The sequence below is a fragment of the Rhea americana genome, unplaced genomic scaffold (assembly GCF_003343005.1).
Source record: "Rhea americana isolate MKP2758 unplaced genomic scaffold, rheAme1 scaffold_53, whole genome shotgun sequence".
In the NCBI taxonomy this organism is placed as follows: domain Eukaryota; kingdom Metazoa; phylum Chordata; class Aves; order Rheiformes; family Rheidae; genus Rhea; species Rhea americana.
This window is the reverse complement of record NW_028186679.1, coordinates 2,085,353-2,108,958: the sequence shown is the minus strand read 5'-3', so window position 1 is coordinate 2,108,958 and position 23,606 is coordinate 2,085,353. Positions and strand designations below refer to the sequence as shown.

Sequence of the window (23,606 nt, the reverse complement as noted above, 5' to 3'; positions counted from 1 at the left end):
AAATACTGCATTGGCTGCTGGAAGTTTGGGAATACCAAGATACCAGGTCTGAAGAGGGTGTCACTGTTTATTAACGTAGTTGCAAGTATCAAGCTATTCCTTTTAGAACTAAGCTGTGACACTTTCATTTAAGAATTACCATAAAATATTTGGATTAGTAGTTAAAAGTCTTTTGCTATATTGCAGATTATTAGAGTGTGGGACACTGGCATGTTTTACATGACTTGCTGTGTTKTTTTGAAATGCCTGAGACATGGGAAGCCTGCTCAGTTTGGGTTTCTTGACTTGAAGCCTACATCTCTAATGTGCATCATGTATGCCTTTGCCCATAAGCACAATTAGTTGTATATGGTTCAAGCAGGAGCCCTTACTTGTAGCCAAACCTAAAATACTGAGAATTAATAAATGCTGTGAAATTTTGAGTGCCTAATTCTAAAATATGAATTAAGTTAACTAGCAGTGTTCAGCTCCTCAGGGGCCGCTGGTCTCTTTGCAGCCATCAGCACTGCTGTGCTCTGGCAGTGGATGTTGGTGCTTTGGTTCTGGCACAGCTATGTTCTGCTCTGGGCCTCTGCAGCAGCAACAGCTGTTATTTTTCTGAGCTCTTGAGCAAAACAGCCTCTCTCTCTCATTACTGGGATTTTAGGGAGATGCCACCTATTCCTCCTGAGTGTGCTGCTGTGGGGTCGCAGCTCCGCATGAGCGCAGGCCTGCTGGTGAAGCCCCAGCTGCTTGCAGCCTTTGCATCCTAGCATCTATTTGCACAGAATTAACACTATGAAATGCCAGCCACTCTTGTGACCGCCGGTCTTAACTAAGCTTTTTGTTTCTCCTTGCCTGTCTCCTTTTACATCTCTTAGGCCCCTCTGTCTCTGACATCAATTTTTCACAGTGCAAGCATGCTTATTTTCGGTTTCTATTCTACAAAACAGCAAGCAGCAGCAGCTCGGCTTTTACTGCTGCTGCCTTGTTGCRGAATGTGGACCAGCGTTCAATTCTGATGCCTTTTTCAGCATCGCTTTGACTCATTTTCTATTAGCCTGTTCAGTTGCAGCTGATGAGAACTAGCAGTTAAATGTCTAAAATGATACTTCAGTTCCAACTGCATAAATTCATGGCTGCTAAACAAGGGCCGCTGTCACAAGGTGCTGGGCCAGTTTCACCTTGACTAGTAAAAAGAGATTTGGTATGTGTCACTAGCTGCTCAGCTGTGGAATTAGCACCAATGTCTCACAGAAATAAGGCTAAAAAMTAAGGCAATGATCTACTGTTTTTCCAGATTTTACAAACAAATCTGTGCCTGTTTTTTTCAAGAGCTATTCTATTCTTCTGCTTTACTTACCTCTGTAATTTCGGCATATGTGACAAGCTTTTATAACTTCTTTTCAGGCTGCTTTTCTATTTCTCTTATAAAGCTGTATATTAAATTTTATATTTTATATTATTTTTATTAAATTTTGTGTTTTACAACTCTCCAATCAGTTCTTTCAGTCCCTAAATGACCTCATATATTTCTTCCACCACATTTCTATAGCACCTCAGAAATCGCCCTCATTTGCTTTGAACCAAACTCCATTTAGTATTTGAAAGGGCTTCCAGCCTTGAAAGGGCTTGGATTGCACTGTCCCAGCCATCCCTTACAAACATCCTTAATTGCTTTATGCAGGATCTTTCCTCAGCAGTAGGTCTGCCTTCCATCTAAGACTGAACAGGCTTTTTTGTTTTAAATCCGATTAACATAATSTAGCTCTGGACTTTGCTCCTCTGTACTTTTTCAAATGCTTTGGAAAATGTGGCTGCAGTGACCAAATCTCCTCTAGGCTTTTATTCAATTTGAAAATCTTACTTCACTAGCTGAGAAAACATCTTATATATTGCCTCTGAGAATCTTGTGGGTGGAAACTGTCAAACTCTTTTTAGCAGTGGCAATAGATAGCTTATGGTGAGCATCAGCTAACATTGGCCTCCAATCAATAAAAACTTTTTACAACTATGAAAAAGAAGCATTRGACATTTTATCATTTGAATGTATTAAAAATTAGGGTTCTGCAATCACATATATTGCATAATGTACTGGTCTTTGTTTTCTGTCTGTGGTTCAGTCTGTTGTAACAAAACGTTGTCAGTGTCCTTCCTCAGAAACATCAGTTTGTGCTCAGTTTAATGTATTTGCATTCTGTGATGACCCCTGAGGGCTGCAGGCTGYGTTAATAAACTCCTGCAGTTCTTCCTGTTCTTTATTGAGATTGTCAGGGTTGCTGAGATGGGCAAGGACACAAAATCCTTATTCACCCTGTGTCTTTTTGTGTCCTTCTCCCATTTTAGGGGGAGAACAGGGTGGTGTCAGGTACTGTTTGTTTATAATTCTGCATGTTAACTTTGTTCTTGGGCTTACTTTTTYTCTTATGTGGAATTCTAAATTCATTTATTTTTTGCCCAGAACCTCTGGTTTTAATCAGAGATGTTTAGAGCCTCTGATGATTCTGTTCTACAGTTTTTCCCATACCAAAACGATACTTTCATACTTTCATACATTCATAAATTTTGTGCTAACRAACTGCTTTCATGTTTTTGAGTAAAAATTCAAGCATGCCCAAAATAACATATATCTCTATCCTGTGGAGACAGTGGGCATGGACCATGCCCTGAAGCATAGTGCAGGAATAAGATGCTGACACTTGATTTTCACCTACATTGTTCAGTATCATGAGATACCTGAAAGCAGTAGAGCCCTGCAACAACATGCCAAACATGAGCAAAGAAACTAATTCTCAACAATTACGTGAGATGTGCTTCTCACTAACACACTTACGTTGCTTACAGTCCCAATGCTGGTGTGCATTCTACTAATTTAGCATCTCTGTACTACATTCCATAGTGTCTCCCAAAGAGTAGAGCAYTGCACAGTGGCCCCAGCATTTTGCTAGTCCACATCCTTCAGGATTTTCCTATTAGGATATCAAGATGTCTTCTTCCACATTCTCATTTAAGTCTTACCTATAGAGGGGCAAGGTTACACCTTTTGATAGTTTTTGTTGCTCTGTGGAGACCCAGAATTACCCACTCATTTGCTCATTCTCAGAGCAGCAGGTGAAGCTTACTTCACTTTAGCTTTCATCATGTGTGAAATAACATAAATTCCCAAAGTCATAAAATTATAGGTCATTTGGACTCTTTTGACTATGCCCTGTGTTCTGTCAGGATCTTCCTCRGTTGCTGCATTCGTTGCCTTTCCAAAGAAGGGTGTTGCTAGTTGAGACCAAGAGTGAGATATGCTTCCAGCCTTATAATTATACATGCTTCATACACAYATTTGTTGGTAGAAACTACAAATCGAGTTTTTTCCCATTAGTCATTTATGCATACASATATTTAACTTACTTAGAGGTTATTTGCTCACTGGTTAACTCCTAAATTGCACATGCTTTTACTTTGAGCACTAGGTATTCTGTTTCAGGTGCTGTATTGACTTGTCTGCCTTGGACCACCTTAAGGTTAATGGTATGATACTTCATTGGTTCATTTACCACTGCTGCTGAGCCGACAGCATTGTGTTTTTCCCTTGTGGATGGTGTGAGCATGCTGCTGGAGCTGCAGACTCCTGCCATTCTTGAGCCTTTCTTCAAATACCAGCCATTATCTTGTCTTGTGCCATTAGGTACAATGTGAGCAGTTCATGTCATGTTTATTGTAGATTCCTACTTTGACCTCCACMTGCCTTTTGGTCACAAATATTTTTTCTGAAAGTAATCTGGATTTTCTACACATCCCAAATTCTGTTTAGGTTATTTCTTTACTAGACAAATCCTATTGGCTTTTTCAAGGGTTAATTCTGGAATCTCAGTAATTCTCTTCTGTGTTGTTGCGATCAGATGTCAGCCACAGCCTGGTCTCTCGCTCTGCTAGCCCACCTCAAATTGTGAGGCTGATCCTTCACCACAGATCTTTTACAGACTCTTTTGTTCCCATCTTCTTATGCATGCCTGTTTAAAATGTTTCATATTTCACTTTTATGAAGAAAATCCTTTAATTTCAAATGTCAGTATATCAGTTTCATAGTTAACTACCGCTGTCTCCACCTCAGCACTCCTGCTGGAGCTTGTCTGGGTGCAGAGGTTTTGCCACTTCCAACTCCAGTCACCATGAAATGGCTAAACCGCTTCTGGAAATGAGCGAGATGGGTTGACCACGGAGAAGTGTGAGTTGACTGTATGTTGCTCCTGACGCCACACAGTGCTCTGGAATCATGCAGAACCGAAGTCTGCTTTATCCCTGGGTACCTTCCAATTAGTATTGCACACCTGCCCGTTCGAGTCCTCTCTGCTAGATCCTCCTAAAAATGCAGTTCCCCACAGCTAGCAAACACATTCTTACCTGGACTTGTGTAAGAGCTAGAATGCTGTATATCTGTTAGTCCTGCATTCTAGACAGAGTGCATACACTTTCAGGAACAACAACAACAACATAAAAATGGAGACTTCAAGAAAAATAGGTAGTATTTGTAAAGAAAGGCAGTSAATTTAGCTCTTTCTGCACCATGTTCCTGAAGTATAGGAATTATGTTAAAGCCACTGGTAGCAGTAAATTCATTTTACAAACCCAAACACTAATATTTCTTCCAAATCCCAAAAGCATTTTCTGTGTGGGCTTTCCAGCCTTTGCAATGAATATAAAACTCTTTTGAATAGCATAATTGAGTGACCTGAAGAATACTGAAAACCAAAGTTAGGATTGAGATTTTGTAGCTTGCTTCTTAGAAGGCATTGAGGATGTAAACTGAGCTATTTTCTAGTTTGCTGCAGCTTGGATGCAGCTCTAGCAGAGGCAGATGTATGAAGAACTGGCACCATGCCCTGTCCTGGAAAGCCTCGGGTCTGTAATCATGCATCTGCATTACCATGCAAAATCAGAATCAGCAATGCCATTTGCAAGACTTGTCAGCTAGAATACTGAAACTAAATAATACATCCCAAGACTATTTTAAGTAAAAACAGAATAAACCAACCCCYAACATAGATTTTTCTGATCCCTTTTATCTCTCTATTCAGTTACACTGTACTGATTTGTTTTATTASGTTCTTCATGCTACATGAAGCACCATTGAATCCATTTGCTATATTCAGGAGTCCAAATCTGTTTCTTGTGTGATTAGCTCTTGTTCCATGGATGTCACCAAGTCTGAATTTGGATCAATGTCCAACTATTAACAAGCCTCTTACCCGTTTCCCCATTTTTTTCCTGMTGGTTTCTTTGGATTATTTGGTTGTGAAACAAGGTCATTGCCACTGCRTTTCTTAGCATTATTTGATGTCTCTCTGATTAGAATATTTCTATTTAAAAAAATTGCAGYTAACAAAAYCTTACGGATGTGTATGCAGGCTCAGAATGGAGCTGGGACTATTTCTGAGTACTTTATCCTGACAATTTTTTCTGAGCTTCCACTATATTGTATTTTTCTCTCATGTTGTTCAGTCTACTGTGTTGTTGGTAGGGTCTCACTGCTGTATAAGGTCCAATTACCTTGGTCTGCAAGGATTTTACTTTACATTTGATTTCAGATGAGAATCTGAGTGTGCTTTATCTATTCTTAGCAAGAAAACCTTCTTCCTTCTTCCTGAAAATTCTCTTTTTTTTTAATTAACTCTCCTGTGTCTTTGGACAATACTCCTTTAGAATGGCATAATAATTTTAATTCAGCTTATCTTTGAATAGACGTATCCATATTTTTCCAGTGATACCTGTATTTTTCTAGATCAGCTTAGAATCCCTGACAACTAATCCRTTGACCGTAATCTAAAATGTCTCTGACATTATGTAAAATCATGTATCACAGCTATCTTGAGGCACATGCATGTTAAGCCTTTGATTTTATATTGAGAAGAAGATAGACTTACCAATATTTAGATCCAGAGAACTCCACATTTATAGTATATCCCCCAATGTTAGTGATCCACAGCTGGTACTGTCAGAAGGCTTTTCACCGATATGTGCAATATTGGAGCTCTTCAATAACTTTTTTATATTTTTTCCAAGTTCATTACCATCTGAATATGAGACAAATTGTAATCTCACTACAGTGACATACCTTGAGAGTTTTAGTTCTTTGCTTGCTTTCAGCATTATAGGGGTGCCAGCTAAAATTCACAAAGCTGTACGCCTAAAAATGCACTCCGAAACTCCAAAATTCATATTATTTCAGCACCTGTATAAATGACTTCTTACTCAGAGGGGCTGTGTCTCACATTTCACAAGGAAAGCAACAGCAGAGAGAAATTTTAGGAAAAATATTTTCATCTAAAGTAAGCCARTAATAGGAAGAGTATCTGAAAGCAATTGCTGACCCAAACCTTCACTGTCACTGCTGGTTCATTTCCATAGCGCCGGGGAAGTCACCTGGCTGGTTAAGTTAATRAGCATGAACAAAATAGATTGCTGTGCTGCAAAATGCAGGAGAATCAGCCTTCAGGTCRTCTCCCTGTACGTGTTGGGTTACAGTAGTTTGTGATCATTTCTGCGTCTTTCATTTTTTTATTATCTTACAGTGAACACATCAGGCAACACTTTTCAGAATTCAGCTTGTCAGGTGATGCTTCCTCTTCCTGTGCACCTAAGATGAGTCACTGAGGATGAGACTTAGTGTTTCTTGCAGTTGACATTTTAATGTGAATGTTTTATTGTAAAATGAAAAATTAACAAAATGATCAGTTTATTTGTTGTTAAAGTTGTATTTGCATTGATATATATAACTTCGCAGACAAATGGGAATATTGAATTACCATCTTCATTAGAATGGACGATAGTGTTGTCCAGTAATAAATATTGAAAATAAAAGTGAAAAGGTGTTCTTTAATGGATCTCCAAGAACTTGTCTTCGTTGAACATTGAGTCAAAGCATGAAAGAATTTCATAGAACAGTATTCTAACACAACATGCTAAGGCCTATTAAATCTTAAGATTTAAGGCCTGAATAAAAAGCTTGTTGACCAAGCTTACTAAGAAAATATTAGTGGCTGCTGAGTTTCCTCCATCTAGCTATATATCTGTATACTGACTACACAAATATCACAGGATTACAAAATAGTTAGGGCTGGAGGACAGCTCTGAAGATCATTTGGTCCAACCACTCTAGACAGTCAGGGTCAGCTACACCAGGTTGTCTAGGACCATGTCCAGTTGAGTTTTGGCCAAAGATTGAGACTYCACAGCCTCCCAGCGTTTGACTATCTGCATGTTAAAAAGTTTGTTCCTACGTTTAAATAGAATTTCCTGCATTTCAGTTTTTGTCCATTGCAAAGTTTTGCCCACTGTGCTCTACTGAGAAGAGTTTGGCCCCGTCTTCTTTATTTCCCCCTTTCAGGTATTTATATATTTGGATGTAGAACAGAAGGTGACAAGGACTGAAGGACAAGAAGGTGATTGGGAGTAGTCAGCATAGATTCACAAACGGGAAATCATGCTTAACCAACCTGATAGCCTTTTATGGTGGAATGACTGGTTAGGTAGATGACAGGARAAAGGTGGACGGATATTGTCTGTCTTGACTTTAAAGCTTTCAGTACTGTCTCGTAACATTCTCACAGGAAAGATGATAAAGTACAAGATAGGAAAACGGTCAGTGAGGTGGGCTGAAAACCAGATGAACGGCAGAGCYCAGAGGGTTGTGATCAGTGGCATGAAGTCTAGCTGGAGGCCAGTAACTAGCAGTTTACTGCATGGATCACTAGTGGGTCCAACATCTTCRTTAATTACTTGGATGATGGGGCAGAGAGCAACCTCAGCAAGCTTACTGATGATACAAAACTGGGAGGAGTGGCTGACACGCCAGAGGGTTGTGCTGCCATTCAGAGGGACCTCGACAGACTGGAGAAAGGGCAGAAAGGAACCCATGAATATGGTAACTTCTTTTCTTACAAAAACAAGATTCCCAAAATACTGTCTGCATATGATTAGTAATGAAATGATAAGCTGGTGAGTTTGACATGTGAAAAAAACCTTATGAACATTTGTATGGTTTTATTTGGATACGTGAAGGTGCTATATAGTGTGGCATGTGCTCCTGGTCATCTGATATGGAAGCAACTGTATGAACCTCTCTCAACTAGTTCACAGAAATTTCTAGCCCTRAAATAGTTTGACAGAAGGAAAGTGAAAGGARAAAMCTAGGTTCTAAAAGATGTGTTAGAAACAGGAGAGCCTTAAAATGGTGATGTCTTATAGCTTGTAAAGATGGGAGAAGTTCTTGTCCTTCTAGTTGCTGATGTTTGCTACTTACACCTTTAATAATGTATTCTATTTTAAAGTAGCATCTAATAAYATCATTTCACTGCAGAAAAGGAAAGAAACACTTGCAAGTAAATTGGCCAGAGGAGATACTTCAGAGCCAAATGCTTTTGTGCGTAGTGCTTTAGTGAGCACTGTACAGACACAGTACTTTTCCTGATCTCTCTCTTTTCACTGGTATTTCCCCAAGGCAGCACATTTTAAAATAAATGTGTTAATGCCAAATGCAAGCAAAGTAAACTTGATCTTGGATTTGCTATTACCTGTTTTTTATCTCAGAGAATCAGTTTATTTTGATGAATATTTCTCTTGAATCTCCTCTGACAGTACCAGTAGACTCTCAAGTCAGTTGCAGCCTTGACTGTAGCACATAAACCTGCTCCTACGCTAAAATCTCCTCCAAAAAACACAAAGGTGTAAACTTAGGAAATGAGGGTTCTATTTGAACATTAAAGTGATTGACTTTTTTAATGAAAAAAGCTCAAGACAGCTAGGTAAACTAGAGCAGAAATAGAAGTGTTTCCACCAAGAATTCTTTACCAGTGTACTGTGCCCTGACATGGCAGGTCCTTGGTTTTATCCAATTTAGAGTTGCATCAAAATCTCCAAAGTACTCAAAAACTCTCTGGTTCTTGAGAATTTCATTTTCAGGTTCCTAGAACTGTTCCAGCTCTCCCACTGACACCCACTGCRGTCTCACAGGTCTTTTCTTCCTGAGCTTGCTCAGCAGTTCGTTAACAGAAAGGACTATCTCACTTCTCCTCTCAGAGAAGTCTGCTGACTTCATCRTTTCTTAAAAGACTGTATATTTAGGAACTTACAACTAAAGCTAGTGCCAGGTGTCACATTCAGCTTGAAGCTCCTCAAGAAAACCTCATCAGCATGAGAAGCTGTTTAAAGAGAAAACAATTTGATTTTAAGGAGAAATAAACTTTACCCAGCATTTAATTTCCTTCTGCAAGTACAGGTTTCAGAGTAGTCATTTGGCCACTGATGCTTATCTGATGACAAACACAAACTTTGTGTTTAGATCTTTTAAGTTCATTCCTTCAGAACAGGGATAGGAAACTTTCTTCTTGCTGGGTCTGCAAGACTGTTCAAATATCTGTATTGGTCTGCAAATTAGTGCATTCTCATTGATGTTAGCCACAGTCTATGTGAAATGAGGCAGACAGCTATATGTGGCCTTCAAGCTATAGATTCTGTGAWCCTGCACTAGAAAATTCAGTAACTCATAATTCAGTAATTCAGAAAATTCCGTCTATTGCAGTAAGAGCACTATTAATAGTTTTTGATTAATTAAAGTAGCTAATAAGCCAAAGGGGATCACATAAAAGGAAATTCGATTTTATGGTGCTTCAGTATAGAAACTTGCTGTTTAATTAGAAAGTCAGAAAATTAATGAGAGCTTTTTGATGAAATCTTTTTTTGTCTTATTTAAACCACTGTGTAGCACAGGTGAACTAAAAGCTAGAATGTCATGTTAGCCACATGTGTGATGGGATACCGGATACCAGGAGAAAAATGCTGGAGTATCCATTTTAAAATAAGTATTTGTACAATTGTGGATATRTTGTTTTTATTCAGTTCTTAAATACCATTTAGTACATTTGTCAAAAAGCAGAGTATAGTGATCAGTAAATAAGTATTAATGTATAGTTCACAGTAAAAATCTGGTAGCAGAGTGAATTGTAATTGATACTAAATCACTAAATTTTCAGTTGTGTACAAGCCACTGCTTTTTGATCCAGAGAAAAACCTTGCRTTGTTTATGTATAGTGCTTTACTTTTATAATTAATCTTAATAAATTTGTATCAGTGGAAAAACAGCGCAATTGCTATTGATTGATATTTTTACAGTCATATTAATACTTAAATTAATATTTATTGTTTTCTTAAAGCAGTAGCTTTTCATATCATGTGAATGGTTCAGAATATCTACTGTCCTTAGCTTAGAAGGAAGAAAGTATTTTGTTTTTGTGGCTGCAAAAAAAAATGCTGGAAAAGTACTGTCTTCTTTTTAGTTGGGCTTACCATTCTCTGCTCAGAAGTGCAGAGCTACCAGCAAAGTAAGAAGGAGCAGAAAGGAAAGAAAATCTTTCAGGATCAAGCCATGTAGTCACCGTCAAATCTACTTTGTCCTAGATTAGGGCTTTATCCAGGGCAAGAATTTTGCTATCTGCAGTGTAACTATACTAAAAACACATGCTTTAGCGTAAGATTTTGGCAAATTACCTTATTGTTGATCAGTAGAAAATGCCTCTGACATTTAAAATGCTTTTGAAATTGTCTGTAAACATTTTCAGCAGGAGAGAATGTTCATAGCAAGTAGCACTAAAATGAAAAGGAATTTGCATCATCCCCATTGGTTTTACTCATCAGACTTCGTTAAAATATGCATTGCGAGCCCAGGTCAGGAAGGTTTGTAGTTGGCATTTTAAGTTCAACTCCATCAGCCTTGTGTGAAGCAAATTTTGTAAAGAAAGTTTTGAAAATGTTCTTGACCTGTTGTAGGAAAGGATTAGCAGGAGGCATTACTTGAACCTATTTTCACAGGGTAAGCTTCCTGATAAATAGYGACCTTGAGGTCTTTTGCCTCTCAGCCTATTCTGAAAGCCTTTGACAGTGGTAAAGAACTGAATGGCTTTAGATCTACAAGAAGATAATAATCACCTGATGATTTTTAAGAAGCAAATAATTAGCTTAAGCCAAAGCTTGTGTAGCCTGAAGGATTTATATCTTCAGACTAAATGCTAGCAGCAGGAGTCTTAACTGTCTATGAATTAAAGTTTCTGCCACAAAATAATCTCAAATTTGAATGAAGAAAAAAGCTCTACAGGATTGGTTTGCTTATGGAAAAAATATCTGAAGACTTGACCTCATTTTTAGTAAGTGAAGGATGTAATTATTTAAACATATCTATTGTGAGGAAATTATTTAAATGATTATTTTAACYATTGAATAGCAGATTCAGAAACAGATGGCATCATGCCTATCCCAGCATCAACTGATTTTCAGAATTTTATGAATCTCACAAAGGATTTTGTTGTTATCAGCTCTTGATTTTGGTGCTACCAAAGTAACTGTGCAATGTAACCTTAAAGGTGAATAGTTYACAAACAGGAGACTTGCCACTGCTTACTTTTTGGGAACAAATTGATGGGCTYTTTATTTAGTGATTTACGTAGTCATGGTGTGTTCAGCAAGAGTGCTGAGTGATCAGAGACTTTGACAGCTGAGGGTCAGATGCTTCACTGTGTAGTTCTGCTAATCTCAGCAGGATTCAAGGGGGTATTAGTGCAGTAAGTAGTTTATTAGGAGAGATAATTAGCACAAAGCAGATAAAGATTTCACAAATAAGGAGACTTGGTCTGCATCACTAAAACCTGGTTAYGTGACGTGGCAGGAATCTTGTTGAGCCTTCTTACCTCTCAGTTCCCCAGTATTCAGTACATCCATTTGCACATATCCAAGATAGACAAATCCAATTAAAGAATAGCCATTTATGATGAGACCTACCTGAATGATATGGTGATGCAAACAAAAGTGCTTCAAAAAGCAACATATATGTGGAGTTTCAGCCTCTGCTGGAATGGGAGCTGGCAGCCAACCAGAACAGAAGCATGCAGCATTGCAGTGAGCTGGGAAGTGAGGAGCACAGGGGAAGAGCAAAACTCAGCTGAGCTGTCAGAGGACTCCAGCTACAATCCTTGGAAWCAGTTGCAGACAGAGAAATCATTTTCAGCTGTGTTCCACCAGGAAATTGAGCTTTCCTCAGGTGGGAGTGATACTGGCATTTAGACTTGCAGGTAAAAGATGAAAATAAAGCTTACGTCCTGCATGAAAAAATATTATAATCTAAGTTATATTTAAAAACATAACAAATCACTCTGCTCAGAAACAGGTGTACCTACAGACAAAAGCTACTTCAAATCAATACATTTATATCAAAGCAAGTCATATTTTATACACTCTTGCCATGTTATTAAAAATATATTTTACTGAGAGCCCAGTCCTACTCCATTGGGAGTCAGTGAGTGATTCTGATTGCAATGGGAAACACTGGTCTTCTTTTGCCTCCTACTGTGCTGAGCCTTCTCTTGAATCTGCATGTGAATTGCATCACGTAATTTCTTACCTTTCTCAATCTGCTCCAGCACTTTGAAATTATAGCAGCATATTTTACCTCCTATGTATTGATCCATAAGTGGGACTGTCGTCAGAGAAGAGACTTTTATAATGTTTAACTGGCACGTAAAAACATTTAGTTCAGTCTTCCTCCAGGCTCTGTAACTATAACTATTTTCAAAAGAACAGTGCTACTATAGTGTTACATGCAGCATTAAAGCTAATCTGGGAAACTACCAGACAGTTTAGTGAAGAACTCACCACAGATTAATGCATAGGTTAGCATTAAGTCATGACCCATGTCTGTGCTTACTAATGCTAKTTTTTACCAGGCAGTGATATAAAAACATTTTCTAACTCCCCTTCACAGCTTCCTTATTTTATCCATCCATCTGACAAGTTTGTATTATATTAGTTTGTTGTAGTAGGAAATCACTTTAAAACTCTGGGGAATGCATCCTGGAAACAGTGTACTTTCAGAAACACATTTTCAGAAGTAAATATAATTTGTTAAGCAAAAAGAACACCACTGGTCCCCTGATCATTCAGTACACAAGGCTCTTTGATCAATAATTTGTTAATGTATCATCAGGATATCCTCAAATATGAATATTGCCTGTTTTTAACCACAAACCCCAACGTGAGGATTTGGAGCCAGGCACATTTCCAGTACAGATGACTCAGTCTTGCAGCACAATTTCCCAGTGTTTCCAATACAGTGGATATTTAGGGCTTACCTGTATCTATCTAGCAAGCTCATGATACCATTATTGTCTCATTGAGCAGACCAGAATTTAGTTAGCTTGTGCTCTGTTGCTGATGACAAAATCCAGTGTRATTCTGTTAGCCAGTTCTTCAAAGAATGTCTTGCCTTTTGTGGCAGTGGCCTTCTTGATATAGTATTTATTATTACAGAATTATTTCCGGAAGTGAAACTAGCTCCTCATCATCTGTACTTTCACTTATAGCAAGTGTGGTCAGAAGGAGATGACCTGTTTTGATGGCTATCAGTGATATGTGGCCAAGTTTGACGGCTAGACTTGGGGATTCTCAGAAATATTCGTACACTCAGATGATTGCCAGAACTTCTTTATCTATCTGTTATACATTTTGATTGGACAGAACATGATGCATATGATGCAGGTCTCATCCTCTGAATCCTGTTGACATGGCATAGCTCTTGCTCTAGRTTTGCTCAGATTCAAAATGATCAAAGTAAGTAAAGCAAAAGATCATCATGTTTTCATTAGGAAGTAGACAAAGACTAGTTTGGAGATTTTCAGCTAAGATGTGGTTTAGAAAGCTGTTTACTTCTCTCATTTGAGATTTATCCTTTTCTAGCCAAGAGCCAGTAACTGTGTGATATGGGTGCATCTAAACATGAATTGTGAGTTCAGTCTTGGGGCTTAAGTGTTGACACTATTTCTTCAGTGATCTTTCTCTCTCTGGAAAAAAAAAGTCACTTAACTATTTTTTTGTGTGTGGATGGATCAAGTGTGAAGCATAGGCTTTCCTTTGTATTGACATGATGGGGTACCCGTGTGTAAGTACCTATTCATCTGTTTACAAGCTCTAGATACCTGATACCACATTCACTGTTACTCTAGAAAAAGCAGATAGACTTAATCCCCCCCCACCTTAGGAAGGCAATGCACTGTGTAAGAGCTTGACCTCTTTCTTATCTTCACAATATAGTTTTCMTATCACAATAAAAATCATCAGTCTGGAACAGAACAGTTTGACTGGATGACTCAGTAGAGCCATAAAATGATAGATACTAGGAATAAAAGGTAAACAAGCCATACCAGGTCATTGCTGCCAAAGGAGGACCCTTCACCTGTTGCTTTTGCTGTTTAAGCAGTCAGCTAATAGTGGGGCTATTAATAAATATAAAATAAATAGTGAGGCTAATAAATGGGCTTTGCTATGTTATGTCTGATCTTAGGACAGATTATTGATACAAGGTGGAGGTTTAGTACGATCTTACTTATTTGCAAAGATTACACACTAAATCCCAGAGTRTACTTTTTGGGGTAGCAACCATGTGCTTTGCTTGCACAGTTTCCAAACTGGTGATTCCAGGCAGTCGTGTGAACTGGTATTCTCTGTTCCTCTGCTTCAGATCCCCTTGCAACATTAGTTCTCTTCCTGTCTGCTCCCTCAGTGCTCGACTCTCATAATGCTTGCAGCCGATCCACCCTCTCGTCCATTTGGGTGGATCCAGGCCCAAGAACCTCCCCTTAAGACCGTATAGCTTAATTATCCCCACTCTTGGCAGAGCTGCTGGCTGACTTGGAAGTTATCTGCAGTGGTCTCCAAGCAGTTCATTCAGGCTGAATTGTGTCTTCTGTTTACTCTGTAAAAAGGATGGCTATTACATATCTGCTTTAATGCCGTCTGTAGCTGTCCACAGGTAAAGAATTTSCTTAAAGGCATCCATTAATGTCTTCCAGCAAAGCAGGTGTAGCACAGCTCTGTGTTCTGTCTGATCCGCCTGTAAACAGAGCTGATCACATTTCTCTGRAAAGGATGGCTTGATTATCCAAGAAGAGCACAGAAAAGTAGATTGCATGTGCTGAATGGTTTTAGCTGGAAGAGGAGCTGAAAGGGGAGGAGGAGGATGGTTAAGTTTTCTTTTCTGCCTTAGATCAGAGCTCATACCTCTCAGTGTCCTAACCACCTCAGTTGCAGGCATTCTGAGGGGTAGACAGGACAGGGGGAGGAGTCTTTTTGGTGGAATTGCTTTACTTTATACTCATAAATAAATATTAATTTGTTGAGGAACTGGAATGCAAGGCTACATCTATTTTCATAAATTAAGTAGTGTCAGAGAACGTTCCTGGGCACTAGAACTCCATCTTCCGTCCTGTTAAATTGTTCTCATGGTCCTTGGGCTCCCTTTGCCTCAGACTAACCTGAACACTCTTAAACAGTTTGCCAGCATGGTTCAGGATCCGACACAGACCTTTGGAGCAGGCAGTTTGCATACAGCCACCTCGCACTGGAGGCTTATTGTATTGATGCAGGCTGTTCTGTGCCAGTTGTCTTCAGCAGTGGGGACCACACTGGGTATATTTAATTTATTAATATGGATATAGCCCACATGTTCCATCTCTTACCTCCCAGTGAGATGTCTCTGTCATTTGCTCATTAGCTATTTCAATCCAATCTCTAGATATAGAATAATGCATAAAAGGGGACTGAGTATTGTCTGCACAGCATGCAGGGCAGGGATTTGAACCAGGAACTCACAGTTATCTTCATGAAGAGTCATTAGACTGCACATTCTCTAAGGCAATTTGATCTCATGCCTTTATATTGCAGCAGTGCAACTAGTATGATAAACTTAGATAGCAGAAGAGTCAGAAGTAARAGAAGGAGAACGACACTCTGGACTGGTGGGTGGGTGTGCTCTTTGGAGGGGAAACTCCTGGGCACCTCTCTGTGCTTTACTGCATGTTCAATAATACAAAGTAAATCAGAGGTAAATGAGCACATCTCCCCCAGCACCTGGAGGTGATGAGCAATGCAGATTTGGACTCAGCTCCGTATAGGAAGATAAGGGAATTTCAACTCTGTACCTCATATTCTTATTGAGTACCTTTATGCTTCAACCTAAAAGATTTTAAACACTGCAAATTTAACCTAACATTCTATATAGCTGCTCAGAAAAATAAAATAAAAAAAAAAAGGTGCAGGTTTGGTTACATACAAGCTTCATTTTCAAGAGAATAGTATTGTTGTTGGTGGTAGACATGTATTTTGTGAAAAAAAGATGAGAAAATTGAAGTGTGGTTTGATCTAAATTGGATGGGGGTTGATTGCTGTACTGCAAAACGTTGCTTTTTTCACCCTACTTACATCAATAATGTAAAAACAGCCCACCACACTCCCTTAAAAAAGCTATTTCACAGTCAGCAGTCAATGATCTAGTACTGGAAAAAAATGTAATGGATCTAGGCTTATTATGTCCAGAAAAAGTTCGCATATTGGCTTTCAGTAGAATCACCAGGAATTGACTTTAGAGAGCCAAAATATAACGAAAAGCTGACAGTAATTCTCAGATGGCTTATATGATTTCTCTTACTCTTAAAGCTTCATAAACATGTGCAATGAGATTTTTCTCAAAGGGCAAACTGTAGCTGTGAAAAGATTGTTTTCTAGTCAAGTATGAAAAGGATTTCTTTTCCTTCCCTTCAAAGAAGTTCAGTATTGATCAGCATTCACAACATGGAGGAAGAAAGCCTTTGCTGAGATTGAATTTTAGCGTTCCAACAATCCTTTTCTAAAAATGAGGATTTATGGGTACTGTCCTGGAACAATAGTACTGTGAGTGATAAACAGAGAGGGAAATTATCTGACTCACTTCTGCATACTCTGTCCATGCTTCCTGAAGTCTTGGGGAATCTGCTTCAAACATAAAATACTTAGCATCTGTAAAGGAAGAGCAGAACATCTATCAAACATGGAAAGATCAAAAACTGTGACTCCCTGTGGAGTAACAGTTGGGAGGGAAACAGCTGAATAGTGTTGAACRTACTCAGATCTCTGACTTCACCTAATGCACACTGTGAAGGTTGTGTTTGTATTCCAATGGCGATTCGGTGATTCATATTTATGGATGTAGAAAAGCTTTTGTGCTTCTGCCTTAACAGACACTCACTGATCTATTATTTTTTGAGAGGCAGTGCCAGTTACTTCTGCCTATTCTTAGACAAATAAGAACATTCATATTAATCTGGAGTGTGATTTTATTTTTTATTGTTGAAAATGCAGGCCTGGCCATGGTATGACTTGGGACATACATAGCTTAGGTGTTTCATACGCTGAAAATCTTTGGGAGCTGACAAGGATATTTAAAAATTCAACTTAAAATATTGAAGTTAACTCAACCTCAGCAATAATCTGTCCATTCATGGATGTCAAGAATATTCACTGGAAATGCCACGCTCAAGAATCAGGAACTGATTTGCRAGGACAAAATCATTGAATCTGTTTCACTTCTTCATTTTGAAAGCCTTCTTACCCAAATCTCTAAAACAGCCTTTAAACTTYAATCCTTCCACTTCTAAAGATCTGGGTACATGAAAACTCCTGCAATAACCTTTCCTCCCTGACCAACCTTAGCAGGTTAGCAGCGTTAAGGAAAACTCACTGAGTGGGGAGGGGAGGAAGAAATTTTCCTCCWGTTGCTTGACTAAATCCACAGCCACTGTGACAATGTAATGGCTGGAATAGCCCCCATGGGCTCTTTTTCCTACAGGAAAACACCAGGAGAGGATTAGATCCTACTGGCAGATCAGATCATCTTGTGCTGTCAGCATCAAAAAGAAATACTCTGTGCTACATGAAGAGTCAAACTGTTCCCTCCTTCCAAGGTGACTTTCCCGAATTTTGGTTGCTGTTATGCTCCCAGCAGGACCCTTATTTGCTGTAGCAGATGGTGATGGGTAGAAAAGAGTGCAGGTGACATTCTATGAACAGTGGGAATAAAGGTATCCTTAGAGCAAGCACAAGTATTAAGTTGAATGTTATGTGTTCAGTACTTGTTACATGATGGATGTGCCTGATATATGATGCAGCTTTTCTTAGGATAGTTCTGTCCCTGCTACATATGATAGGCGTCCCTCAACGAGAAAAGCATATGGTTGCCTCTAAATGTGTTAGGAGCCAGTTTATTAGCAAAATGCCCTCTGCAGTTATTTCTACAAGGAGTAGAGTGTTGTCTCAGAAGTGTCACACTCAATAGGAAGAATATCAAAAAARTGCTCTTTTTCTTCTCTGGAAATGTTATGGCTGGGGATGAGTAGACAGACAGCATCAAAAGGAAATGAAATCTCAGACACATGGTTGCTGATTTATGAAAATAACCTTCCCTTTTCCAAAGATAGATATCTTTCACTGGGAGCTTGAAGGTACAAAATAGCCTGACAAAACAGCATGTGAATGTGTGTCTCTAACATAAATATAGCTAATATTTTCTTGCTGTGTAGCAATCTCTGGGCAGCTATCAGTTACATTTAAATACAATGAATGTGAAAGTAATAATATTTCAAATGTCACTCTTGTACATACTTTCTTGTACATACATTCAGAAAAGAATGTTGATAAGGGTTTTTTAATAATCTGATARTGAAATAAAATGAAAATCTAATTCCTGTGACATAGTTACTGCTCTTTTTAATTCTACACTGTCTGAATTTTCCAGGGTTTTGAAGGTATTCCTGTCCCGAACCGCTCAGCGTATTCCATATATGACAGGTGGACGAGTGATGAGGATGCTGGCTGTAATTCTCCTGATAGTCTTTTGGTTTCTCGTCGGCTGGACTTCTGCAATAACCCAAAATTTGAAGAGAAACATTCCACTCATTGGCCAAGGGCAAACATCTGACCACCTGATCTTCAATATGTGCCTCATAGACCGCTGGGATTACATGATGGCCATTGGTATGTTCATTTTCTAGTTTATCCTTTAATTGTTAAAATAAAGCTTAGCTGCTTTTTACTTTCTTTCTTTTTCTTCTTTTAAAATATCTTAGTTTTGTCAGTCTGCATAACATCACTTGAAAAGCATCTAGAGGAATGAAGTATTGGTATACATATTTTTAAATGGGATATGAATTAAAACATGATCAAAGTATTTTGAAAATTTTATGACTTTCAAAGGTTTGTAACTTTGATTGTAACAACAGTATTACTGGTGCTCAAGAAGTATGATCTTTGAAGGCAGAAGGTATCTAGCATCTACACTATTAAAGTGAGAACCTGTGGCTAGAATAAGGGCCTTTTGCTTCTGCACCACAGAACTGGATAGATCTCTCTGATGTGGGAAGAAAAAGAACTTGCAAGACCACTTTCCTAACTGTGGAGAAATTAGTATGCAAGTAAGGGGAATATGACATGCACATCAAACTTTCCAGCTTCGTGTATTTGCTATATGCGCTCTCAATGCTTAGGATAGACAGGAGCTAAAAAATGACAGCCTGCAGAATTCTCTCTCTTTGAAGAGGAAAAATAGCACATTTTTTGTTCCTTTGTAACAAATGGTGTATTGCCCATGCCAGAGTTCAGTTATACCTGTACCATGTGCCCTGCTGATGTCTGGGCTGCTTCAGTGCTCCCTCAGCTAGACCTGCTGTTTCTAGCACAGCAGAAATGTGCCCCTCAGTCTGGTTCCAGGAACATCTCAAATACATCAGTGTTTCAAAGCCTGAAATAAATACTTACCTTTCTGCACTTTCCCTACTTCCCCATCAACCTCCCATCGACAGAGCTCTGCTGCTGAGGATTAGGGAGAGGCAGTCGTGGCTCTTCCACCTGAGAGTGAAGACAAGATGGATAGGAGCAGCCTGTAGATTTTAGCAGTGTTTTCTCCAAGAGTGATATACAGAAGGCCTGTGTATGTATGGTATCATGCAACATTTTTAAAGCATAAACAAGTTTTTACTTTTACCAAGGACTTTCCTGCCACGGGAAAGAGATGGCTCTAAGCTACTCTGTTCCTTCTCTTGTCCCTGTGCTCTGATCTCTGAGGTGGTTGGGCACACTAGTACCGAATTTGTCAATGCTCTAGCTGGCAAAGTACACAGAGAGGAGTATAAATGAGTACATTTAGAAATGTGCCTGGACCTGGGCCCTTGTGCAGGGGAGTGGAGGGGAGATACTGGTAAGATATAAGTATGTTTTGCAGTAATGGACTTGGTTATCCCTAAAGAAGTCGTAAAGATTAATAACAAAAAGGAATTAAATGCGGAACACTTGTTGATGTCGTCTGCACTGATCTGTTTGCCTGAAAATTCTATTGCTTTTCATAGCCTGTACAACAGTGTAGTATTATTAAAATTTTTATACAGGTGGTTGTTGCATAATGACAAACAAATATTTTTATTCTCTTGGTCTTMTAGCTATAGTAGCAAACTGATCAACAACTCAGATTTTAATATCTAAATATGATCAGTAGTCCCCTTTCAATGAGGAAATGATTTAAGTTGCTTGCTGCACAAACTCTCACACACTAAAATGTTGTGTGTGAGAGAGTTTGTGTGTATGCATGTATATCTACTGTAAGATTTTTATTGTTACTAGCAGCCCCAAAAGCTTAAAACTGGTTGGATCTACTTCCAAAATCGGATACTTCATCTCAGAGGTGTGTCGGAAGAAATACACATAAAGCTTCTGCATTTATTCCTATCATTGACTGGGAGCATCCTTGCAAAAGAATCTGTATTATTAATCAGTTAATAGATAGATTATGTTATTTGATTTAAAATACTAAAATAAAAATGCAGGATGTTGATTTATAAAAGGTATCTTATTTAGTTCAGTTACAGTTGGGCACATCTTTTTATATAGCACTAGTGAATATTTTTTAATATAATATGTCAAATGGAGCCTGATGCTAGAATACCTCGCTATTTCACTCTGCTGTCAAGGTTTTACTGAAATGTGCACAGGGAATTTTCAAGGTCACAGATTAGTGAAGTGAGAATTAACAAGACTGTTAGAAAGCCGTAAAGAGATGAAGCCTTTATGCTAACAGAGATTATTGGAGTTAGGATTTATGAAGCATTTTCCATACTAATCATGTTATTTAGGCTCTGTCTCAAGAGACTTTTATTAAAGTGAATGTTTTGTATTTACATTTCCATTAAGTTTAAGAGGATACTCTAGCAGGGACTTAGACATTAAAGTTGTCTCCATTTCTGATATTCCCTCTGTATTCTTTGATATGGTGATGAGAAAAATCAGCATTCAGTAAATCTCACGTTTTCTGTGTAACCTTATGTAAGAKCATATGCATTTTCATATGCATTTTCCTTGAGTATGGATAGTTGTAGGTAGCTTATTTGTCACTTGCCTGGATTCTTTATCTCCTTCATGTTCATTTCAGTGTCGCTTTCAAGGTTGTGGCATCCGTCACATTGACAGGCTATGACAACCTGAGACTTTAGAGAAAGACCTGAGGGCTTGAAAAAGCCCTTCCACAAAGACTTTTATACTTGCCACAGCCAGATTTCTGATTAAAAAAAAAAAAAAATAAAATAAAATAAAAAAGTGTATGGTACCTAAGGATTCACAGTATTACGAATCAAACTTTTATTGTTCATCCTGAGGGGAAAATCCTATAAATGAAACATGTATCACCACAGGATTTAAAAGAACTTCCCAAAAACTGGGAAAACAAAGCAGAGTAATAAGTTTAATGAGCAAAACCCGTGGCAGGAAAGAAGGACAGGCACATGCATGTAAAAACACAAATAAAAAACATGGGTGAAATGTTGGCTGTTTTAAAGTGGGTGGATATTTCTGACTTCAGACAGGCCAAGGTTGCATCCAATGGGAATAGCATTTGTACTGTAGTTGTTAATAATTCCCACATGTGCACTGTGTGTGTTTTTCAGTGTTCTATTTAAACCCGAAGTGAACTAAACATAYCTAGGTAGCTAGGTGTTTTTCCCCAGCACCTGCTTGATTCCCAGCTGGCATGAGCTGTACTACTCCAGCGCAGCTGGCCCGAGCTGCTGTGAAGGCACACTAATTGGTAGTTCATATTTTTGGTCCTGTTACCAAGAGAATTTCAAACAAAAGCTATRTCGTGATTATTGAATGCCCTCAGCCAGAAAAAGGAACAAAGTAAGTGTTTCAGTCTGTGTTCCCGAAAGAACTCTCTCCCACTGTTCATTTGTTAATATTTAAGCTATATAATCTTTGCATCTAAAGATTATATGAGTTGCCAAAACAAGCTCTGATAGATTGACAATTAAGAATGTCTGTATAGTTTGAGTTAGGGCATTGTACTACAGTCCTAAAAGGCCCTTTATTAAATTTTCTACATTCAGCAAATGAGTGATTATTTTTTATTATCCACATTTGATGAATGGCCCTGTGCCATATTTGGGGTATGTTKTTCAGAGCCTGCAATGAATAAAGAATTGCTAATTTCTACATGGGCATTTTTAAGCTGGGTTCTCCCTAGCACTGATGTACAAAGATTAAAGCCAAAATTTTCAACAGTAGCTATCCATTTTGGTTGCCTTTCTTGAGACATACAGGAACTGATTTTTCAGAGTATTTAGAAATGTTTATAGCCTCTTCTGTGTTGAAAGCATAATCAGGATGTACTTGTTAACATTCAGCACTTAAACAGATTCTGGCTTCAGTTCTCACATTAGATACTCAGAAATGTACTATGTAAAAATAGTGATCACTTGTGAAAAGCTTGATCTAACCAGTGTGACCAGGATTATATAAAAATGTTTGCAGTAGAAATAGGAAAAGAATCTTATTTTTACAGAGCAGCATTCAACCGCTTTCACTTCAAGATTGCCCCTTTTTGCCTTATAACCCACTCCGTTCCCCCACATACACCTCTTTCATGGCCCACATCAACAATGATGGCTTAGGTACATATCTAAAAGATACAGTAAATCTGGAGATGGTTTATGGACGAGCGAGGAAGGTGATGAGTGGTACAGAACGTCTCCTCTGTGAGAAGAGACTAAACAAAGTGGGACAATTCACTCATCTCAGAACTGTTTCTCCCCATCTAATTTAAAATAGAACGTGCTCAAGGATGGTGGAGAAGGGAACTTCTCAGAAAAACATATTTTTTTACAGTGGGCAGTCATAAGTTTCTGTCTCCTTTTCTCCAAAACAGCAGAACTYTACTAGCTGAAAATAAAGAGCACCCCAAGGAAAAAAACCTAGTATAGAAAATTTTACCAAAATGATTAAGCCTTAACTGAAAACAAGATCATATAATGGAAAGTATCAGGCAGCCTTAAGTTCTTCTCCCACCCTCAGATACAACAGATAATGGTTTTGGAGCATTCATATAGCCACTAAATAAAGCAATTCGCTGGACACACTGAAAAAGCAAAATGACTCAAATACATATTCAAATTAGAAATTTTAGATGTTTAGCTCTTGAAGTCATTAGCTACCTCTTTAGATCTGTAAACTGTTACGTTAAGATAAGAACATACTTAGGAAAATGCTCACGTCCTTAAGAAAAAAATAAGCAGGTTTCAAAAATCCGTATTTCAGTGTCTTGTTTTACTTGTACTCATAATTTAACAAATGATGAAATCCTCAACAATAAAAATGGAGTCATATTATGTTAATAATGTTATTTGTCACACACACAGAATATGTATACACATAAATATATGGAATATTCATATATATATGTAAATATA

The 23,606-nt window shown here is 38.3% G+C and overlaps 1 protein-coding gene across 1 annotated transcript in view; it reads left to right on the top strand.

Moving 5' to 3' along the window:
- Positions 1-23,606, top strand: part of GPR158 (G protein-coupled receptor 158) — a 203,446-nt gene that overhangs the window by 163,762 nt on the left and 16,078 nt on the right. The window contains exon 7 of the mRNA XM_085318308.1: positions 18,617-18,855. Coding sequence (XP_085174434.1) covers positions 18,617-18,855 — 239 coding nt within the window. The remainder of the gene's footprint in view (positions 1-18,616; positions 18,856-23,606) is intronic.